This window comes from Hypanus sabinus, chromosome 10, assembly GCF_030144855.1.
Source record: "Hypanus sabinus isolate sHypSab1 chromosome 10, sHypSab1.hap1, whole genome shotgun sequence".
NCBI lineage: Eukaryota > Metazoa > Chordata > Chondrichthyes > Myliobatiformes > Dasyatidae > Hypanus > Hypanus sabinus.
In genome coordinates this window covers 4,353,796-4,374,992 of record NC_082715.1, presented here as the reverse complement: position 1 = coordinate 4,374,992, position 21,197 = coordinate 4,353,796, and the positions used below count along the sequence as shown (strand labels likewise).

The window sequence follows — 21,197 nt, the reverse complement described above, 5'->3', positions numbered from 1 at the left end:
CACTGGGTCAGTTCCACTCTCTCGATCCGGTCCAGTGGTACAAACAAGCATCACAAACTGGAGTCTTCCTTGGTTCAATCAACGATCATGACTTCGTCTGTGCCTCGTCATACCCTTCGCTCTCCACGAAGCATTGCAGTACCACTTCTCACTGTCGATATTATCCGCCCAGTCTGCCAGAGTTCACTTCACATGCTTGGACAGGCATGTCCTAATTTCACAGGGATATGAGGCCCACCGGCTACCCTCCCCGGTTTAGCCCACCTGTCGAAGCGGTATAATGGGCATGGCAGCTGTCGTATGTAAACAGCTACTTGAAGCCACAGGTGGGAGCTCAGTGTCCTGTGGGCACCAAATGGAGTGAGCTGCTCCAGAATTAAGACAATAACCCCCTTCACTGCATAAGCCATCCCTGTTTGGACACCCCATACACCATCCTCCTTTATGAACACCAGTTCGAAGTTCTACCTTCTGTGCCCACCAATAAAATTTTCACTAGCATTTCTGTAATCCTTATACTTCTGGTAAAAATATCGCTACCAAACGTGTGCAACATTTTCTGGTAATTAAAAAGTTGAGAAAGCCAACTGGAAATATCACTAAAAATCCATCTTCTGAGGTAATCAAGTACAGGGGATGAGCCGAGATGGCGTGATGCAGATTCGTTGCAGATGGAGTCTGATGCCTGTACAACTGGCCTGAGACTGACGCTGGATTGTTCTGGCACTCAGCAGAGAAGACAGGGTCTGGCAGAGATTTGATGCCCAGACAACTGGCCCAGGAGCGAGATTGGATCACTCTGGGCATCAAGCAGAAAAACCAGAGCCTAGCAGAGGAGATTTGATGCCCAGACAACTAGCCCAGGAGCGAGATTGGATCACTCTGGGCATCAAGCAGAAAAACCAGAGCCTAGCTGAGGAGATTTGATGCCCAGACAACTGGCCCAGGAGCGAGATTGGATCACTCTGGGCATCAAGCAGAAAAACCAGAGCCTAGCTGAGGAGATTTGATGCCCAGACAACTGGCCCAGGAGCGAGATTGGATCACTCTGGGCATCAAGCAGAAAAACCAGAGCCTAGCTGAGGAGATTTGATGCCCAGACAACTGGCCCAGGAGCGAGATTGGATCACTCTGGGCACCAAGCAGAAAAGCCAGATCCTGGTAGAGGAGATTTAACGCCCTCACAACTGGGCCGAGTGCGAGGTTAGATCGCTCTGGGCACCGAGCAGAGAAGCTGGGGTCTGGGCAGAGATCTGATGCCCATACAACCGGCCCAGATGCGAGGTTAGATCGCTCTGGTTACTGAGCTGATTTGAAGAATTTGAGATCAGTTTTGTGCTGGGCAGCAAAATCTGGGCCTAGAGCAGGTCACTGGGCAGCATGGTCTAATTAAGGTATTTGATACTTGATTCTTGATTTTCAGTTAGAAGACCCAAGCAAATTGAAGCAACATTACCTCGGTTTGAGAAGTTTTATTCCGGTGATCAAGTAGGTGGATGAGCAGCAACCACAGTTCCTTCACACAGCTGCACTGGTAATGACAAACGTTAAGTGCATCGGTTGGTCTAACCTAGAAGCAGAAGGTAACGTTCACAAAACCAAGTGAAATTAGCAACTAAAAGAATCAACCAGGTGACAATTATACTATTAACTGTATGTACTCCCCAGATTTCTGAACAGACAACGAATCCACGAACACCTCACTACTTTTTTCACGCATATTCCATATAATTTACAGCACATTTTATGTATTGCACTGCACTGCTGCTGCAAAACAAAACAATTCATTATATACACTCAGTGGCTAATTTATAAGGCATGTTTATACCTAATAAAGTGGCCACTGAGTGTAAGCTTGTGACCTTCTGCTGCTGTAGCCTACCCACTTCATGGTTCTATATTGTGTGTTCAGTTGCTCTTCTGCACACCACTGTTATTTGAGTTACTGTCGTCTTCCTGTCAGCTTGACCCAGACTGGACATTCTCCTCCGACCTCTCTCATTAACAAGGTATTTTCACCCACAATTGCCACTCACTGAATTTTTCTTTTTTTTTAAACACACCATTCTCTGTAAACTCTAGAAAACTCTAGAAAAGTATGTGAAAGTCCCAGGAGATCAGCAGTTTCTGAGATACTTAAATCACTCCGTCTGGCACCAACAATCATTCCACAGTCAAAGTCAGTTAGATCACATTTCTTCCCCATTCTGATGTTTGGTCTGAACAGCAATTGAATCTCTTGACCATGTCTGCATGCTTTTATGCATTGAGTTGCTGCTGCATGATTGGCTGATTAGATACTTACATTAACAAGCAGGTGTACAGATGTACCTAATTAAGTGGTCAATGAGTGTATATTAGTGATACTAAACTTGATTCTACACTTTGTACTTTATTTTGGTATTTATTCACCGAGGGGGTGGGGGGGAACTGAGCTTTGGTTGTCAGCATGATGTGCTGTAGCCACTTTGTGGCCATTTGGTTTCATTGACAATGTTAATAGCCCCATCACTGCACCAGGTAAACCAGCTCCTGCCCCCCAAACACAGCCCCATATCCAAATGCTCCAATACCCTTTCCTCCCATCACCAGCCCACTCCCAGATCAATGCTTCTCCCCCCTCCAAATAGCTTTGATCTCCCATCCTATGATTTATGAGGCAGAGTATCTGAAAATTTAAATATAACATGGAAAAAGTAGAGATCCATATTTTAACAAGTAGAGTAAGAGAGATGCCAGGGGGCGATGGTAGGACTCATTGCCATCCTAATACTCTCTTGCCTGAATATTAGCCTGTCACATATGTGTCACAGAGTCATAGATCACTAAGTCACAGAGACAAGCCCATCTAATCTATGCCAAACTGTTATCTGCCCTCCATGCATGTCCCAAACATGTACCTATCCCCATGCCTTTAAAATGTTGAAATAACCCATATCCTCACTTATGCTGGCAGCTCATTCCAAACTCTCACAACCCTCTGAGTAAAGAAGTTTCCCCTCATATTCCTTAAGCTTTTCACATTTCACCTTCACCCATGACCTCTGGTTGTAGTCTCACCTAACCTCAGTGGAAAATGTTTGCTTGTACTTTATCTATACTTCTCATAATGTGGGGAGAATAAATGCAGGGTTAGTGGAAATGGGGGCTTGATAGTCAGCATGGATTCAATGCAGGGTTAGTGGAAAAGGGGGCTTGATTGTCAGCATGGACTCAATGCAGGGTTAGTGGAAATGGGGGCTTGATAGTCAGCATGGACTCAATGCAGGGTTAGTGGAAATGGGGGCTAGATAGCATGGATTCAATGCAGGGTTAGTGGAAATGGGAGCTTGATAGTCAGCATGGACTCAATGCAGGGTTAGTGGAAAAGGGGGCTTGATTGTCAGCATGGACTCAATGCAGGGTTAGTGGAAATGGGGGCTTGATAGTCAGCATGGACTCAATGCAGGGTTAGTGGAAATGGGGGCTTGATAGTCAGCATGGATTCAATGCAGGGTTAGTGGAAATGGGAGCTTGATAGTCAGCATGGATTCAATGCAGGGTTAGTGGAAATGGGGGCTTGATTGTCAGCATGGACTCAATGCAGGGTTAGTGGAAATGGGGGCTTGATAGTCAGCATGGATTCAATGCAGGGTTAGTGGAAATGGGGGCTTGATTGTCAGCATTATTGTCACTGGTCAAAGGGCCTCTTTCCAGGCTGTAACTCTCCACGGTAAAGCCTATCCTGATCTTGGAGGACAGTCTACGTGCATCAGGGAAGAAGCTAGGCAACATCCAGACCAGGACCACCAGACTCAAAAAACAGTTACTTTCCCCAAGTAGTAAGGCTGATCAATACCTCCAATCACTAACCCACCTCTCCACACACCCGTCTACATACTCACTTCCTTTTGTCACTTCATATACATACAATTAGTCTATATTTTAGTTACGTGTACATTGTGCTTTATGGGATTGCTTTTATATTTATACTTAGTGTTTTTATTGCATTCTTTATGCCTATTGTGTTTTTTTAATGCTGTATCACATCCAGAGTAACAATCATTACATTCTCCTGTACTGAAGAATGACAATCCTCAAACTTGAAGTGAGGGCATTAAAATCCATTCTCAATGCTTTGTGGAAGCAGTCACTAATTTCTAGGAATTTAAAACTTGGCAATGTAAATAAGCCCTGATGGCTTTTTTTTTAATTAAAGCTGTAAGTTTGGGTATTTGTATATGAAAGGAATGTCCAAAATTTCAAGTGCTTTTTTCATATTGAAGTGGAATTAATTTAGAATATTCTATACATTTTTATGCTGTGACAGAAGATTATATTTAAGCTGTTTTAGTAAAAAATATTAATTATAATAAATGTAATCTATTTTACAAAATTATTAACATAAGAGATTCTGCAGATGCTTGGAAATCCAGAGCAACACATTCAAAGTATTGTAGGAACTCAGCAGGTCAGGCAGCGGCTATGAAGCAACTATTGACAAGGGTGGCAAACCATATAGTTTTTATTTCCATCTCTGTTTACTGACTGTGACATTATATCATATCTTGTTCCTGGTAAAAACAATTAAGGAACAAGAGGAATGCATTATAGATCAAAGGTCAGGAGAAACAGTCCCTACCTTGGTATACTTGTTGACCGCTAAAACAATCAGGTCACGCAAAAGATTATTACAATGATCTTCAAACAGGCTGACATTAGTCAAGTTTTGACCCGTCAAATTCATAAACTGCTGTGCATAGATTACTTGTCCTAAAATAACAACAAACAGGAAAGTCATGAGGATGTTAAAAGTGGAAATTACCGAGGAACACAGGCAGACAGATTAATTATTTACCCAATGCAAAGGTCACGCACATTTATGTGGTTTCACAAAACCATAAGGGAACGAGTTTAATTAAATCTACATTGGGTGAAAGTTAAGAAGTTGTCAAAATATGTTATTTAAAATTAACTTTACATTGATTTTTTTTTACAATAGAGCTAAGCTGCCAATTAAGCTTGAATTCAGAATCTTGAAAATGCACATTATCAAGTTTTTTCCTGCTTTCTGTACCTCCATGATCAATTTTTAATCAACCTGCAAATATCAACCATAATTCTTGAGCGATCAACATACATTTAATTCCACCAGCTGGTCCCCACCAAAAATAACCCCCAAGAAATCAACTCCCCTGAGTGATCAATATACATCTAATTCCACTAGCTGGACCCACAATAAATAGCTCCAAATTCCCTTGATCAGATCTTCAATTCTTCCATATTTCAGGCACCATGACTTGAAATTCATCCCAGGTGAGTAGCTCTATATGAAGGTAGGTTGAATGAGCTGGGGTTTTTCTCTCTGGAGCAAAGGAGGGTGACAATCCAACTGATTAGGTGTACAAGATGAGAACAGGTATAGGTCAAGTGGACAGAGTCAGACATTTTTTCCCCAGAGTGGAAATGGCCAAAATTTAAGGTGATTGGATGATGTCAGAGTTAAGTTTTTTCACAAGTAGAGTGGTGAGTGTGTGGAATTTGCTGCTGGAGTGCTGGTAAAGACAGCTATATTAGGGGCAGAGAAGAAACTCTTAGATAAGCACATGGATGATCCAAAAATTGAGGGCTATGTACAAGGGAAGGGTTAGATTTTTTTTTAATCCGTTTAGAAATTAGGATTTCTTTAGCCATAGGGTGATGAATCCAAGGAATTCGTTGCCACAGACTGTTGTAGAGGCCAAGTCACTAGGTATAGTTAAAGCGGAGCTTGATATGTTCTTCATTAATCAGGGTGTGAAAGGTTAAGGGGAGAAGGCAGGAGAATGGGGTTGAGAGAGAAAATAAGTCAGACAAGATTGAATGATGGAGCAGACTCGATGAGCCAAAGGACCTAATTCTGCTCCTATGTATTAAGGTCTTCTAGGTTAACCTTCGGGAAGGTGGAAAGGTCAGCACAGCATCGTTGACCCAAGGGACTGTACCACGCAGTACTGCTCTACCGTAGATCAGAGGCTGTTGTAAATCTAGTAAAGAAAAAAAGAAAAGCTTACGAAAGTTTCAAAGAACTAGGTAATGATAGAGATCTAGAAGATAATAAGGCTAGCAGGAAGGAGCTTAAGAAGAAATTAGGAGAGCCAGAAGGGGCCATGAGAAGGCCTTGGTGGGCAGGATTAAGGAAAACCCCAAGACATTCTACAAGTATGTGAAGAGTAAGAGGATAAGACGTGAGCGATGTGGGGTGGTAAATTGGATTAGTAAGTATGCAGATGATACTAAGGTGGGTGGCGTTATGGATAATGAAGCAAGTTTTCAAAGCTTGCAGAGAGATTTAGGCCAGTTAGAAGAGTGGGCTGAACGATGGCAGATGGAGTTTAATGCTGATAAGTGTGAGGTACTACATTTTGGTAGGAATAATCCAAATAGGACATACATAGTAAATGGTAGGGTATTGAGGAATGCAGTAGAACAGAGTGATCTAGGAATAATGGTGCATAGTTCCCTAAAGGTGGAATCTCATGTGGATAGGGTGGAGAAGAAAGCTTTTGGTATGTTGACCCTTATAAATCAGAGCATTGAGTATAGGAGTTGGGAGGTAACAATAAAATTGTACAAGGCATTGGTAAGACCGAATTTGGAGTATTGTGTACGGTTCTGGTCACCGAATTATAGGTAAGATGTCAACAAAATAGAGAGAGTACAGAGGAGATTTAGTAGAATGATGCCTGGGTTTCAGTACCTAAGTTACAGAGAAAGGTTGAACAAGTTAGGTCTTTATTCTTTAGAGCATAGAAGGTTAAGGGGGGACTTGATAGAGGTATTTAAAATTATGAGGGGAATAGATAGAGTTGACATGGATAGGCTTTTTCCATTGAGAGTAGGGGAGATTCAAACAAGAGGACATGAGTTGAGAGTTCGGGGGCAAAAGTTTAAGGGTAACACGAGGGGGAATTTCTTTACTCAGAGAGTGGTAGCTGTGTGGAACAAGCTTCCAATAGAAGTGGTAGAGGCAGGTTCAGTATTGTCATTTAAAGTAAAATTGGATAGGTATATGGACAGGCAAGGAATGGAGGGTTATGGGCTGAGTGTGGGCCAGTGGGACTAGGTGAGTATAAGCGTCGGCAAGTACTAGAAGGGCCGAGATGGCCTGTTTCTGTGCTGTAATTGTTATATGGTTATAGAATAGGACTAAACAAGTGTGACAGTGGAAAAGTGTGCATGGAACTGGAGGAAATAGCAGAGATACTTAATGAATTCACTACGGAAAAGGATCTTGGCGATTGTAGGGATGACTTACAGCGGACTGAAAAGTTTGAGCAAGTAGATATTAATAAAGAGGATGCGCTGAAGCTTTTGGAAAGCATCAAGTTGGATAAGTCACCAGGACCAGACAAAATGTACCCCAGGCTACTATGAGAGGTGAGGGAGCAGACTGCTGAGCCTCTGGCGATGATCTTTGCATCATCAATGGGGACAGGAGAGGTTCCGGAGGATTGAAGGGTTGAAGATGTTGTTCCCTTATTTAAGAAAAGGAGTAGAGATAGCCCAGGAAATTATAGACCACTGAGTCTTACTTCAGTGGTTGGTAAGTTGATGGAGAAGATCCTAAGAGGCAGGATTTATGAACATTTGGAGAGGTATAATATGATTAGGAATAGTCAGCATGGCTCTGTCAAAGGTAGGTCGTGCCTTACCAGCCTGATTTAATTTTTTAAGGATGTGACTAAACATATTGATGAAGGAAGAGCAGTAGATGTAGTGTATATGGATTTCAGCAAGGCATTTGATAAGGTACCAAATACAAGACTTATTGAGAAAGTAAGGAGGCATGGAATCCAAGAAGACATTGCTTTGTGGATCCAGAACTGGCTTGCCCACAGAAGGCAAAGAGTGATTGTAGACGGGTCATATTCTGCATGGAGGTTGGTCACCAGTGGAGTGCCTCAGGGATCTGTTCAGGGACCCCTACTCTTCGTGACTTTTATAAATGACGTGGATCAGGAAGTGGAGAGATGGGTCTGTAAATTTGCTGATGACACAAAGGTTGGGGGTGTTGTGGATAGTATGGTGGGCTGTCAGAGGTTACAGCAGGACATTGATAGGATGTAAAACTGGGCTGAGATGTGGCAGATGGAGTTCAATCCAGATAAGTGTGAAGAGGTTCATTCTGGTAGGTCAAATATGTTGGCAGAACTTAGTATCAATGGTATGACTCTTGGCAGTGTGGAGGATCAGAGGGATCTTGGGGTTCGAGTCCATTGGGACACTCAAGGTTGCTGCGTAGGTTGACTCCGTGGTTAAGAAGGCGTATGGTGCATTGGCCTTCATCAATCGTGGAATTGAGTTTAGGAACTAAGAGGTAAAGTTGCAGCTATATAGGACCCTGGTCAGAACTGTGCTCAGTTCTGGTTGCCTCATTACAGGATGTGGAAATGATAGAAAGGGTGCAGAGGAGATTTACAAGGATGTTGCCTGGATTGGGAAGCATGCCTTATGAGAATAGGTTGAGTGAACTGGGCCTTTTCTCTTTGGAGCGACAAAGGATGAGAGGTGACCTGATAGAGGTGTATAAGATGATGAGAGGCATTGATCGTGTGGATAGTCAGAGGCTTTTTCCCAGGGCTGAAATGGCTAGTATGAGAGGGCACAGTTTTAAGGTGCTTGGAAGTAGGTACAGAGAAAATGTGAGGGGTAAGATTTTTTTTTTATGCAGAAAGTGGTGAGTACGTGGAATGGGCTCCCAGCAACTGTGGTGGAGGCGGATATGATAGGGTCTTTTAAGAGACTCCTGGATAGGTACATGGAGCTTAGAAATATAGAGGATTACGGGTTATCCTTGGTAATTTCTAAGGTAAGGGCATGTTCAGCACAGCTTTGTAGGCCAAAGGGCCTGTATTGTGCTGTAGGTTTTTCTATGTTTCTATGTTCTATATATTCAAATCAACACCATGCATTCTGCCAATGAAATGTATTCTATTGATTCCACTGGAAGAGAAACTGAGAGACACAGTACAACATGAAACATGGCAGTGTTAACTGGGATGGTTTTCCATCCTACTTGGGAATCTACTCCATGAAATTTGCTCTTGTACCTACCACTTTCAGCTAACACCAACCTATTACAGGTTTTGTGGCAATCATATGCAAATTCACAAACACACACAAAGTGCTGGAGGAACTCAGCAGGTCAGCCAGTATCTATGGGAGTGAATAAACAGTCAATGTTTTGGGCTAAGACCCTTCATTAGGACTGGAAAGGAAAGGGGAAGAAGCCACAATAAGGAGAAGGAGGACAAGCTAGATGATGACAGGTGAAACGAGCTTGGGGGGAGGGGGGAGAGGTGAAGTAAGAAGCTGATCACCTCGATTGGTGGAAGAGGTAAAGGGTTGCGGAAGGAATGTGATAGGAGGGGAGAGTGGATCATGGGGGAAAGAGAAAACAGAGAGGCACAAGAAGGAAGTGATAGGCAGGTGAGGAGAAGGGGTAAGGGATAGCTATAGTGGGGAATGGAAAATGAGAGGGGTGAAGAAATTACTGCAAGTTAGAATAAACCGACATATTCCCATGGTTTAAATTTATCTAGTTCCTTAAAAATGTTCAACACTCGATGAAGAAATTGTCTCCCATCTACCCGAACTCTCAAACCTGCAGAGTAAATAACCCCAGGCTTTTGTTTGAAGTACATATAAAACTGAATAACATTTCTTGTAGTTTATTTGCCAAGTCAGCATGGCGTATACAATTATAAGGATGAAGGACATCATTACCAGGACCGGTAACTACAAACCACTCAACCAAATAGTGCAGCTGCTGATTAAATTGCAATTCACACAATTTGCAACCACTCACCAAATTCACAAGCAACTGCAAAATAGAGTGATTAATAGCAGAAAAATTACTTTACACTCACTATATTAAACAAAATATCCTCTACTAATTTTACACATTTTATGTAGGAGCAAACTGAAAGACCAACAGAGTTGACATTTGAAATAATCTGCAATTTATTAAAAAGTGAAGTGCACCAGGAGACCAGTCCAATCTGATATACCTGAGCATGAATTCATAAACAAAAGAGATTCTGCAGATGCTGGAACTGTACAGCAACACAGACAAAGTGTTGGAAAAACTCAGCAGGGCAGGCAGAATCTACGTAAAGTAATATACCGTCGACGTTTAGGACTGAGACCACCTTCTGGACTGGAGAGGAAGGGGGAAGATGCCAGAATAAAAAGGGGCAGAGAGGGGAAGGAGGATAGCTAGCAGGTGACAGGTGAAGCCAGGTGGGTGGGAAAGGTAAAAAGCTGGAGAAGAAGGAATCTGATAGGAGAGGAAACTGGACCATAGGAGAAAGAGAACCCATGGGAGATGATAGGCAGATGAGAGGAGTTAAAAGGCTAGAGTGGCGAATAGATGAAGAGGGGAGGAGGAAGGAATTCTTTTAACTGGAAGGAAAAATCAATATTCATGAATTTGGTACAGCTTTTATTTTCTCAGTTGATGAGATTACCAGTAAAACTACATTTTGATAACAGAATGGTGGTGACAGGAAGACTTAATTAAGTAATGGACTAGGTCCTGATTATAGAATAAAATGATTATCCGCAGCTCTAACAGTAAATCCAATATTCTATCTCAAAACGGTAACATAATGAGAGAAGTTCCTGAAGCTTGGGTGTCATTGCTGCTGCATTCCTGTGTCTGCAGCTCCCTGTTAACACAGTAGCACAATTTTCTAGTTACTAGCCCTTACTATTCTTTCCCCTTCAACACCCTGTATCCCCACCTCTTTGAATCTGTTTTCACACCTGAAACCCATTGCACAGAATGTCTGAAGTTGCAATAGTGGAGAGCAATAGATCTCTCCCTCATCCCAGTAACTTTTGACACCCTTACTAATATCAATCCCTGCTTTAAATACGTCCAGAGTCTCCACAGCTGTGTGTGGCAATGAATTCCACAGATTCACCACCTCTTCATCTCTGTTCTAAAGAGACATCCTCTATTCTGAGGCTGTGCCCACTGGTCCAAGACTCCCCCACTGCAGGAAACATTGTCTCCACATCCACTCTATCCACGTCTTTCTCCTCACATTCTTCTAAATTCCAGTGAGTCCAGGCCAAAAGTCATCACTCTTTTCATAAGTTTATTTTATTTATTTGAGATGGAGCTCAGAGTAGACCCTTCCGGCCATTCAAGCCATGCCACCAGCAATCCCCCAAATTAGCCTAATCACAGGACAATTTACAACAATCAATTAACATACCAACCATAAGACTTTGGACTGCGAAAGGACACCAGTGCACTCGGAGAAATCCCATGCAGTCACGGGGAGAACATACAAACGCTTTACAGGCAACAGCAGTAATTGAACCCAGGTCGCCAGTACCGTACAGAGTTGTGCCACCATGTCACTTCAGATATGTTGCCCTTTCATTCCCGAATCATTCTCATGAACCTCCTCTGGCCTCTCTCCAATGCAAGTACATATTTTCTTAGATTAAAGGCCCAAAACTGCTCACAATACTCCAAATGCAACCTGACCAACACCTCATAAAGCCTCAGCATCACATCCTTGCTTTTGTATTCTAGTTCTCTCAAAATGAATGCTAACACTGCATTTGCCTTCCTTACCACCAATTATGGATTCCTGCATGAGAACTCGAGTCCCTTTGCATTTCTGATTTTTGAATTTTCTCCGTTTAGAAAATAGTCTGTGCTTTCATTCCTTCTGCCAAAGTGCATCACCATACACTTCCCTAGACTATGTTCCATTTACTCCCAGAATATCAGGATTGCTGATGAGGCGACATTTACTGCCCCTCTTTTAACTGAGTGGCTGGCTGCAGTACAGCCAGGCAAAAGCTGCAGGCCACAAACACAGATGTTTGGAAATCTTAAGATGAACTTTTTGTCACATGTACATCAAAACATCGAAGCACACAGTGAAATGCGTGGTTTTCTGTCAGTGACTAACACAGTCTGAGATGTCCTGGAGGCAGGTGTTGCCATACCTACACAGTTTACTAACCCTGAGCTGTAAATCTTTGGAATAGGGGAGGAAACATGTGGTCTCATAAGGAGAGCATACAGATTCCTCACCAATAATGATGGGAATCGAACCCTGATCAGTGATCGCTGGCAAATTGTTGCACTGGAAAGGGTACAGAGGAGATTTACCAGGATGCTGCCTGGTTTAGAGAGTATGGATTATGATCAGAGATTAAGGGAGCTAAGGCTTTACTCTTTGGAGAGAAGGAGGATGAGAGAAGACATGATAGAGGTGTACAAGATATTAAGAGGAATAGACAGAGTGGACAGCCAGTGCCTCTTCCCCAGGGCACCACTGCTCAGTACAAGAGGACATGGCTTTAAGGTAAGGGGAGGGAAGTTCAAGGGGGATATTAGAGGAAGGTTTTACACTCAGAGAGTGGTTGGTGCGTGGAATGCACTGCCTGAGTCAGTGGTGGAGGCAGATACACTAGTGAAATATAAGAGACTACTAGACAGGTATATGGAGGAATTTAAGGTGGGGGGTTATATGGGAGGCAGGGTTTGAGGATCGGCACAACATTGTGGGCCGAAGGGCCTGTGATGTGCTGTACTATTCTATGTTCTATGTTCTAACTACTTCACTACCTTGCCACCATGAGTGTGCTTAAACAACACACACAAAACCCTGGAGGAACTCAATAGATTGGGCAGGATTTGGGCCGAGACCCTTCATCAGTATGGGAAAAAAAGGGGGCAGGTCAGAATTAGAAGGTGCAGGGGAGGGGGAAGGAGTACAAGCTGGCAGGTGATAGGTGAGACCAGATGAGGGGAGAGATGGGTGGGTGGGGGAGAGAGGATCAAAGTGTCACCTGTCAACTGCCAGCTTGTACTCCTTCCCCTCCCCTACCCACCTTCCTTTCCAGTCCTGATGAAGGGTCTCGTCCTGAAACTTCATCTGTTTATTCTCCATTGATAAAGATCACAGACTTCATTTTCTTCAAGAGCATAACTGAATCAAGCAGTTTTCTGTCAAAGTATGGTCATTTTGTGATTAATAAAAGGAACCTTTATATAATTAACTGCATTCGAGTTCCTTGGCCGTTGCAACGGGATTTGAAACTTGTCCCAGGTCTACGCAATTCCTTTTGTTACCAATATGGCAAAACGTAGCTCAGTATAGGGACACTTGTCCATTTAAAGTGTCTGGCATAATTCAATGATCCACTCCATTTTAAACTTCTCATTCACTGACATGATCCTGATTGATAAAAATCTTACCCAACATTTTCTCACTGAGTATATGTAAAATCTCAAGCATTGACCACTGAATGTCCAAATGCAAATGTACCAAATGCCAGGATGGTGGAAAGACCTAAAAGGAAAGTGAGTAAAGATTTTATCACATTCTAACACCATGCAATACCACACCATTATCTTAGCAGTATGTGTTTCACTTATTCGGAGTTGATTTGTAATTGAGTGATTTGCATATTGCACATAGGAAGATCCCACAAAATGGCAGAAAGATGAGTTAACCAATAAAAATAAAAGACCAAAACCTGGACCTGTGATTACAAAATGCACATACTCTTTATATTAGCACAAGGAAATAGAGAATGAACTTTTGTTTTTAGGAGAGGAATGACCACCTTTGTTTCATTTTAAGCCACTTCAAAAACTCAAGAACATTTACGTGCATCAGTCGCAATTCTCACATCAGATGTGCATCATATTAAAAAGATTAAAAGATTAGCTTTGATTTGTCACTTGTACTTCAAAACATACAGTGAAAGGCATTGTTTTGCATCAATGACCAACACAGTACAAGGACATATTTAAACATAGATCAGTACAGCATAGGAACAGGCCCTTTGGCCCTTAATGTCGTGCTGAACCAATTAAATTAGTAATCAAATGACCAACTAAACTAAAACCTTCTGCCAACACACTGTCCATATTCTTCCATTTTCCTCACATTTAAGCATCCTATTTAAACATCTCATAAACACCCCCGATGTATCTGCTTTTACCCCCACCCCAGGCAGCACATCTCAGACACCCATCACCCTCTGTGTAACAAACTTGCCCCTCACATCTGCTCTCAAATTACCCCCTTTCATTTTAAATCATGTCCTCTGGTATTTGACATTTCAACTCTGGGAGAAAGGTAACGTCTGTCTAAAAAGATACCATCTATCTAATTCAGAAATCTTATTGAGAAAATTTACTTCAAATAAATATTTCTGCAAATTTGACACAAACCTTGCCTTGGTTGCTTATAGAGAGGTTGGATAGGATAATACTGGGCCGTTCACGGAGATGGCCAATGAACAGAGCAAGTGCATGCAATTCCTCCACTAATACTGAAGGCAGCTGGATTTCCAGTTCTTCGTACGGATGGGTAGGTTTATCACTCAGTTCTCTGGAAGGTTCCAAATATCTGGGAAGCAAAAGAAAAATAGCCTTTTCTAAATTACTACTTCTATATGAATCTTTGCTCAAGTTTAATTATCATTCAACCATACACATGTTTACTAACTGCACTGTTTGCTGTTACTGTTGATGGTGAGGACTTACAAATACGCGGGGGTGCACCTGAATGACAGACTCGAGTGGAGCACCAACACAGAGGGCCAGAGTTAAAAACATAGAAAACTTACAGCACAATACAGGCCCTTCAGCTCACAAAGTTGTGCCAAATATGTCCTTAACTTAGAACTACCTAGGCTTACCCATAATCCACAAGCACCTTAAACCTGTGTCCTCTTGTGGCAACCATTTCAGCCCTGGGAAAAAGCCTCTGACTATCCACACGATCAATGCCTCTCATCACCTTAAACCCCTCTATCAGGTCACCTCTCATCCTCTGTTGCTCCAAGGAGAAACGGCCGAGTTCATTCAATCTATTCTCATAAGGCATGCTCCCCAATCCAGGCAACATCCTTGTAGATCTCCTCTGCACCCTTTCTATGGTTTCCACATCCTTCCTGTAGTGAGGTGACCAGAACTGAGCACAGTACTCCAAGTGGGGTCTGCCCAGGGTTCTATATAGCTACAACATTACCCCTCGGCTCTTAAACTCAATCCCACGATTGATGAAGGCCAATGCACCATATGTCTTCTTAACCACAGAGTCAACCTGCGTAGCAGCTTTGAGTGTCCTATAGACTCGGACCCCAAGATCCCTCTGATCCTCCACACTGCCAAGAGTCTTACCATTAATACTATATTCTGCCATCATATTTGATCAACCAAAATGAACCACCTCACACTTACCTGGGTTGAACTCCATCTGCCACATCTCAGCCCAGTTTTACATCCTATCAATGTCCTGCTGTAACCTCTGACAGCCCACCATACTATCCACAACACCCCCAACCTTTGCGTCATCAGCAAATTTATTAACCCATCCCTCCACTTCTTCATCCAGGTCATTTATAAAAATCATGAAGAGAAGAGGTCACAGAACAGATCCCTGAGAAACACCACTGGTCACTGAGCCCCATGCAGAACATGACTCATCTACAACCACTCTTTGCTGTCTGTGGGCAAGCCAGTTCTGGATCCACAAAGCAACGTCCCCTTGGATCCCATGCCTCCTTAGTTTCTCAATAAGCCTTGCATGGGGTACTTTATCAAATGCTTTGCTTAAATCCATATGCACTACATCTACGACTCTACCTTCATCGATGTGTTTAGTCAAGTCCTCAAAAAATTCAATCAGGTCTTGGCTAAGATGTTTCATAGAAACATAGAAAACCTACAGCACAATACAGGCCCTTCGGCCCACAAAGCTGTGCCGAACATGTCCTTACCTTAGTTGTCTCTACTTCCTGAGGAGACTGAGGTTTTACAGAGTATGCAGGCTTCTCCTTCACATGTTCTACCAGCCTGTTGTCACCAGTACAATCTTCTGTGTAGTGGTGTGCTGGGGGAATGTTATCAACATGGGTGATGCCAAGAGGCTCAATAAACTGAGTAAAAAGAAAAGGCTGCCTCTGATGTCGGAATGAAACTGGGGGCTGTGGTAGAACAAAGGACCCTCTGGAAAATCCTGGCAATTCCGGACAATGTTTCTCACCTTCTTCATGCCACCTTGGCTGAACAGAGTACTTTCAGTAATAAACTAAGATGACAGCACTGCTCCAAAGAGTGCTATATGAGGTCATTCTTACCCAGAGCCATTGGGCTCTATAATGAGTCAACCTATAGCCAGGGATGAGGTGACCCCTTCCTGTTAGACTGTTTGTAGTAACTTACTTTTTATTCTTTCTACTTCTCTTCTAATATTTATATCTGTGCACTTGTAATTTCCTTCAGGATCAATAAAGTATCCATCTCTACACAGCTAAAGGAAACATCATTCCTCTAGGTGAAAGTGCAAAACACAGCACATACAGTCACACACAGCACAGATAGTCACCATCCAGCACAATCACAAAATAATAATAGCACAAGTCCCTGAAGATTGATGGTGGATGGGAGGTTGTTTGGAGCCACTTTTCTGTATGAACAAGCACACAGTAATTCCTCACCTCTGGCTGGGTCAGTCACAGACTAAAGCAATCCAGATCGTCTTCCAGGGGGCAAACATGGCAAGGCAGCACCAGTGGGAGAGTTGGCCTGCAGGGGCCAGCCCCCAACCCAGCGTGCCCACCGTGCCTCTGAAAAGATACTATTGCCAAATCGCAATTCTGCTTTACCAGTTGAATTTTTACTGGATCAGAACTTTACATCCCAACCACTTTCCAAGTTGCAGTGTGAAATGCTCCGACACACAACCTTTGCTGCCGCGCAGCTGGACTTTCATGTGTTTTCAGGTTGTGTAAAAATTCCCTGCTCAGAGGTCCGCACTGTTGTAAAAAACAATTACAGAGAACGTTGATCGCACACTCTGCGCCCATTCCACATCGAAATATAGGCTGATATTTGAATCCAAATGGACACAATGCTTCCACAATACTAGAAATGCATGTATTCATTTCTATTAAAAATCCCCTGACCATTCTTGGTAATTTTGTCAGAAATAATACAGTCCTACAAGAGTTATTGAGATTATACAGAAAATTAAGGCATACATTTATACAGTAGGCTTCCATAAGAAAGCAGCGCCTATCATCAAGGACCCTCACCATCCACATCATGCTCTCCTACCGCTACTACCATTGTACAGGAGGTACAGGTAGCTAAGGCACCACACGACCAGGTTCAGGAACAATTCTTACCCTACAAACATCAGGCTCCTGAACCAGTGTAGATAACTTCACTCACCTCACTCTCAAGGTTTTACAACTCATGTTCAGTATTTTTTTTTAATTTGAAAAACTTCTAGGACCAGAGGGCACAACCTCAGAACTGAGGGTCGTCCATACAGAATGGAGATGAGGAGGAGTATCTTTAGCCAGAGGGTGGTGAGTATGTGGAACTCATTACCACAAGTGGCTGTGGAACCCAGGTCATTGAGTGTATTTAAGGAGGAGGTTAATAGATTCTTGATAAGTCAGGGTGTAAAAGGTTATGGGGAAAAGGCAGGAAAATGGTGTTTAGAGGAAAACAAATCAAATGGCAGAGCAGACTTAGTGAGCTGAATGCCCTCATTCCGCTCCAAGGTCTTACAGTCTAACTTGTCTTCTTTTGCACATTGGATGTTTGTCAGTTCTTGTTAATGTATAGTTTTTCACAAATTCTATTGTATTTCTTTATATTCCTGTAAATCTCTGCAGGAAAATGAATACCAAGGTACATATAGGTATTTCGATAATCAATTTTTCTTTGCATTTACATTAGAAGAGTTACATGGATTATACCAAAAATTAAGGTCTACATTATTACACCAGGCTTAGAAAGATAACAGCAAGAGGTATAGAACAAAATAATTAAAGTCTAAAGGCAGTATGAACCGTTTGAAGCCAAGGTTTACAAATGATGGAATACTGTTTCCACTGATCAGAAGCACAGGATAGCAATTGGTTTTCAAAAGTGCTCCTTCCTCAGGATTTTTTTGTGGTTATGATAAGACTGCTTGAAGCCAAACACAAATATAATTTCAGTCTACATGTAGTGCATAGGAACTTGGAGAAACAAAGAAACTAACTTTTATTTAATGTATTGCATTTAACAGTGCAGAACGCTTTGCAATATCTCCACAAAGCTAAAAGTGTTTCGTTGATGATTTTCATTTGTATTCAGTATCTGAGGCTTCTTGCTTAAGTGTCAAACAATAATCAGCCAGCATTGATGGAATCCAGTTTCTCCATGACTGCAAAGTCCTGGAGAAACCTTTGACCATGCTCGCTACAGATAATGCCAAGATTTGCAGGGAGGAAGTGTAAATGAGAATGCAGAAAATGAATCTTTAGACATGCTGCACTCCATGGTTTTGTGTGCTTGAAGCACGTTGTCAGCTGGCTGCAGTAGTTCGGTGCTCTATATTTACCAAGAAAATTTTCTACAACATGCCTGAATGGCTTCCATGTGATTTTCTCTGGTTCCACTGGAGGTTCTTCAGATTGCCTGCCATTGATGACCTGTTTGATTTGTGAACCAAGAAAAATGTCTTCCTAAGCCTTGACATTAGTTATTCTGGGAAACATCTGACTCAAATATCAAAATCCTTCTTGGAAATTTTGTGCTTGGTGACAGCAGAATCCATCCTTGCAGGTAATTCCGCTTTTGCCTTTAACAAACCCAAGTCTCTGACCAGGCCATTTAACTCATTTGACATAAAGGGTTAAATATCTGTATCATTATCAGTGTCGTTTTCCATTCCTGGCTCGTGTATCATGGCATCTTTGTCTGTCTCCTCTAGAGTCCATGTCTCTGGTGGTTCCAGGACTGGAAAACTATTGTCATGCGGTACAGGTCTCCTGGCTGAAGGGAGATTGGGGTATTCAAAGGATTTCTTGTTTTTAACAAAGAAACCAGACACGCTGGTCAGACAGTAGTAGCAGTCTGTCACTTGATCCTTCTGCTCTCACCATATCATTGGGACAGCAAACGGCATTGACTTCCGAGTACCTCAGATTCAAGCTCGAAGATCGGTGCAACAAATGTGAACAGCCCAGGCTTTGTCTCAGTCACCAATTTTGCATCAAAAGCAGAGCTCATAGACTTTCTTAAAAAGAGGTGTCATGCTCCATCTTTGAGATTTAAGCATATACTCACCACAATATAGTATCATGTCTGTTGCAACATTGCCAAGTCATTTTGCTACCGCAAATACTCTTGAAAATACTTCTTGTAACAAGTACATACAATATGCTATGCGCGTAAAGCATATGCATAAACATGATCATAAATTGATATAAATGTAAACGCAATGTGTGCCATGTTTTTATAGCCTTTCTAAAATCAGTCCTGCCACACAGTATATGCCCTGTCTAAGCATGCCTGGACAAGATAGAATCTTTTCCGCTTAGATTGTGGGCAACATTTTAATGACTTGATTATGCCTTGAGATAGCAAATATAGGTGATTTTTAAAAAGTGGTGCTTTATATGGAAATTTCATGGTGGGGAGTACAATGAAACAAACACAGTAGATTCTGCAGATGCTGGAAATCCAGAGCAGCACACACAAAATACTAGAGCAACTCAGCGGGTCAGGCAGCATCAATGGAGGGGAATTAACAGTCAACATTTCAGGCTGAGACCCTTCATCAGGACTGGAAAAGAAGGGGGAAGAAGCGAGAATAAGAAAGTGGATAAGGGAAAGGAGTACAAGCTGGCAGGTGATAGGGGAGACCAGGTGAGGGAAGAGGGGAATGAAGCGAGAAGCAGCAAGGTGATAGGTGGAAGAGGTAAAGGACTGCAGGAAAAAGAATCTGATAGGAGAGGACACTGGGCCAAGGGAGAAAGAGAAGGAGGAGAACCAGAGAGAGGTGATAGGCAGGTGAGGAGAAGGGGTAAGAGGGTAACCAGAAAGGGTAATGTTAAAAGAAAGGGTAGGGGGAGAAATTACCAGAAGTACAAGTTGGAACTGGTCTGATTCAGAAAGATGAATTTGAAACTGCTTTAAGAGTACTTCTGCAGCAAATTCCTATGATTCAACAACCAATGCTTCTTATTTAAAAGTAAGTTTATTACCAAAGTATGTATGTCACCTTATACTAGTCTGAGATTCATTTTCTTGTGGACATTCACAGTAGATACAAAGAAACACAATAAAATCAATGAAAAACTACACACAAAGAAGGACAAACAACCAATGAGCATTAGAAGACATAGAAATGTAGATCTAAGTCTGTGCAATTACAAATAATAATAACAACAGTATTTAATACTGAGAATATGAGTTGTATAGAGTCCTTGAAAGTGAGTCCGTAGGTTATGGAATCAGTTTTGTGTTGAGGTGAGTGAAGTTATTCAAACTAGTTCAGGAACCTGGGGGTTAAACGGTAATATCTGTTCCTGACTCTGATGGTGTGTAACTTGATGCTCCTGTACCTCTTTTCTGGCAGTAGAAGCAAAAAAAGATGGCCTGGATGGTGGGGGCTCTTTGATGATGGATGCTACTTTCTGGTGACATCCCTAAGGCTTCCGTACCTCCTTCTTGGTAGCAGAAGCATGACAAAGCGAAATTTGACAGGCGAGACATTTCAAGCTCCAGCATTTCATAAGCAAAATTTATTTTCTGGATTGCATTAGTGGCTTTTTAATTATAATCTATGAAACTATGATCAATATCACAAGGCAATTGAAATATTACCTGAAAATAAATACTTTGATATATTGGAGTAAGTTAACACATTGTTGTCTGATGTCATCTGCTTCACCACAAATGCTGGTAATGTTTCCTGTTTTAAATGCAATGTCAAGACAAACAAATATTTAGATTTATTTATCATTATTATTTATTTAGAAATATAACGTGTAACAGGCCCTACCAGCCTAATAAGCCACATCGCCCAGCAACCCACCTATTTAACCCCAGCGTAATCACAGGACAATCTACAATGACCAATTAACCTACAAACCCGTACGCGTTTGGACTGTGTGAGGAAACTGGAGCACCCAGAGGAAAGCCATGCGGAGAACGTACAAACTTACAGATGGTGCTGCAAATTGAACTGCAGACTGCTGTAATAATGTGGCGCTAACCACTATACAAGCGTTTATCACATGTACATGTACATCACTTATCATATGTACATCAGAGCACACCGTGAAATATGCTGTTTTGCCCTAACAAACAACATATGTAAGGATATACTGGGGCAGTTAGA

At 42.1% G+C, this 21,197-nt stretch overlaps 1 protein-coding gene across 3 annotated transcripts in view; it reads right to left on the bottom strand.

Annotated features, from left to right (window-relative positions):
* Positions 1-21,197, bottom strand: part of mms22l (MMS22-like, DNA repair protein) — a 268,328-nt gene that overhangs the window by 200,541 nt on the left and 46,590 nt on the right. For all 3 annotated transcript variants that reach the window (XM_059981367.1, XM_059981368.1, XM_059981369.1), the window contains exons 5-9: positions 20,681-20,768; positions 14,237-14,414; positions 13,253-13,346; positions 4,622-4,752; positions 1,457-1,570 (exon numbers count right to left, since the gene is read on the bottom strand). In XM_059981367.1, the coding sequence (XP_059837350.1) occupies positions 1,457-1,570; positions 4,622-4,752; positions 13,253-13,346; positions 14,237-14,414; positions 20,681-20,768 (605 nt within the window). The remainder of the gene's footprint in view (positions 1-1,456; positions 1,571-4,621; positions 4,753-13,252; positions 13,347-14,236; positions 14,415-20,680; positions 20,769-21,197) is intronic.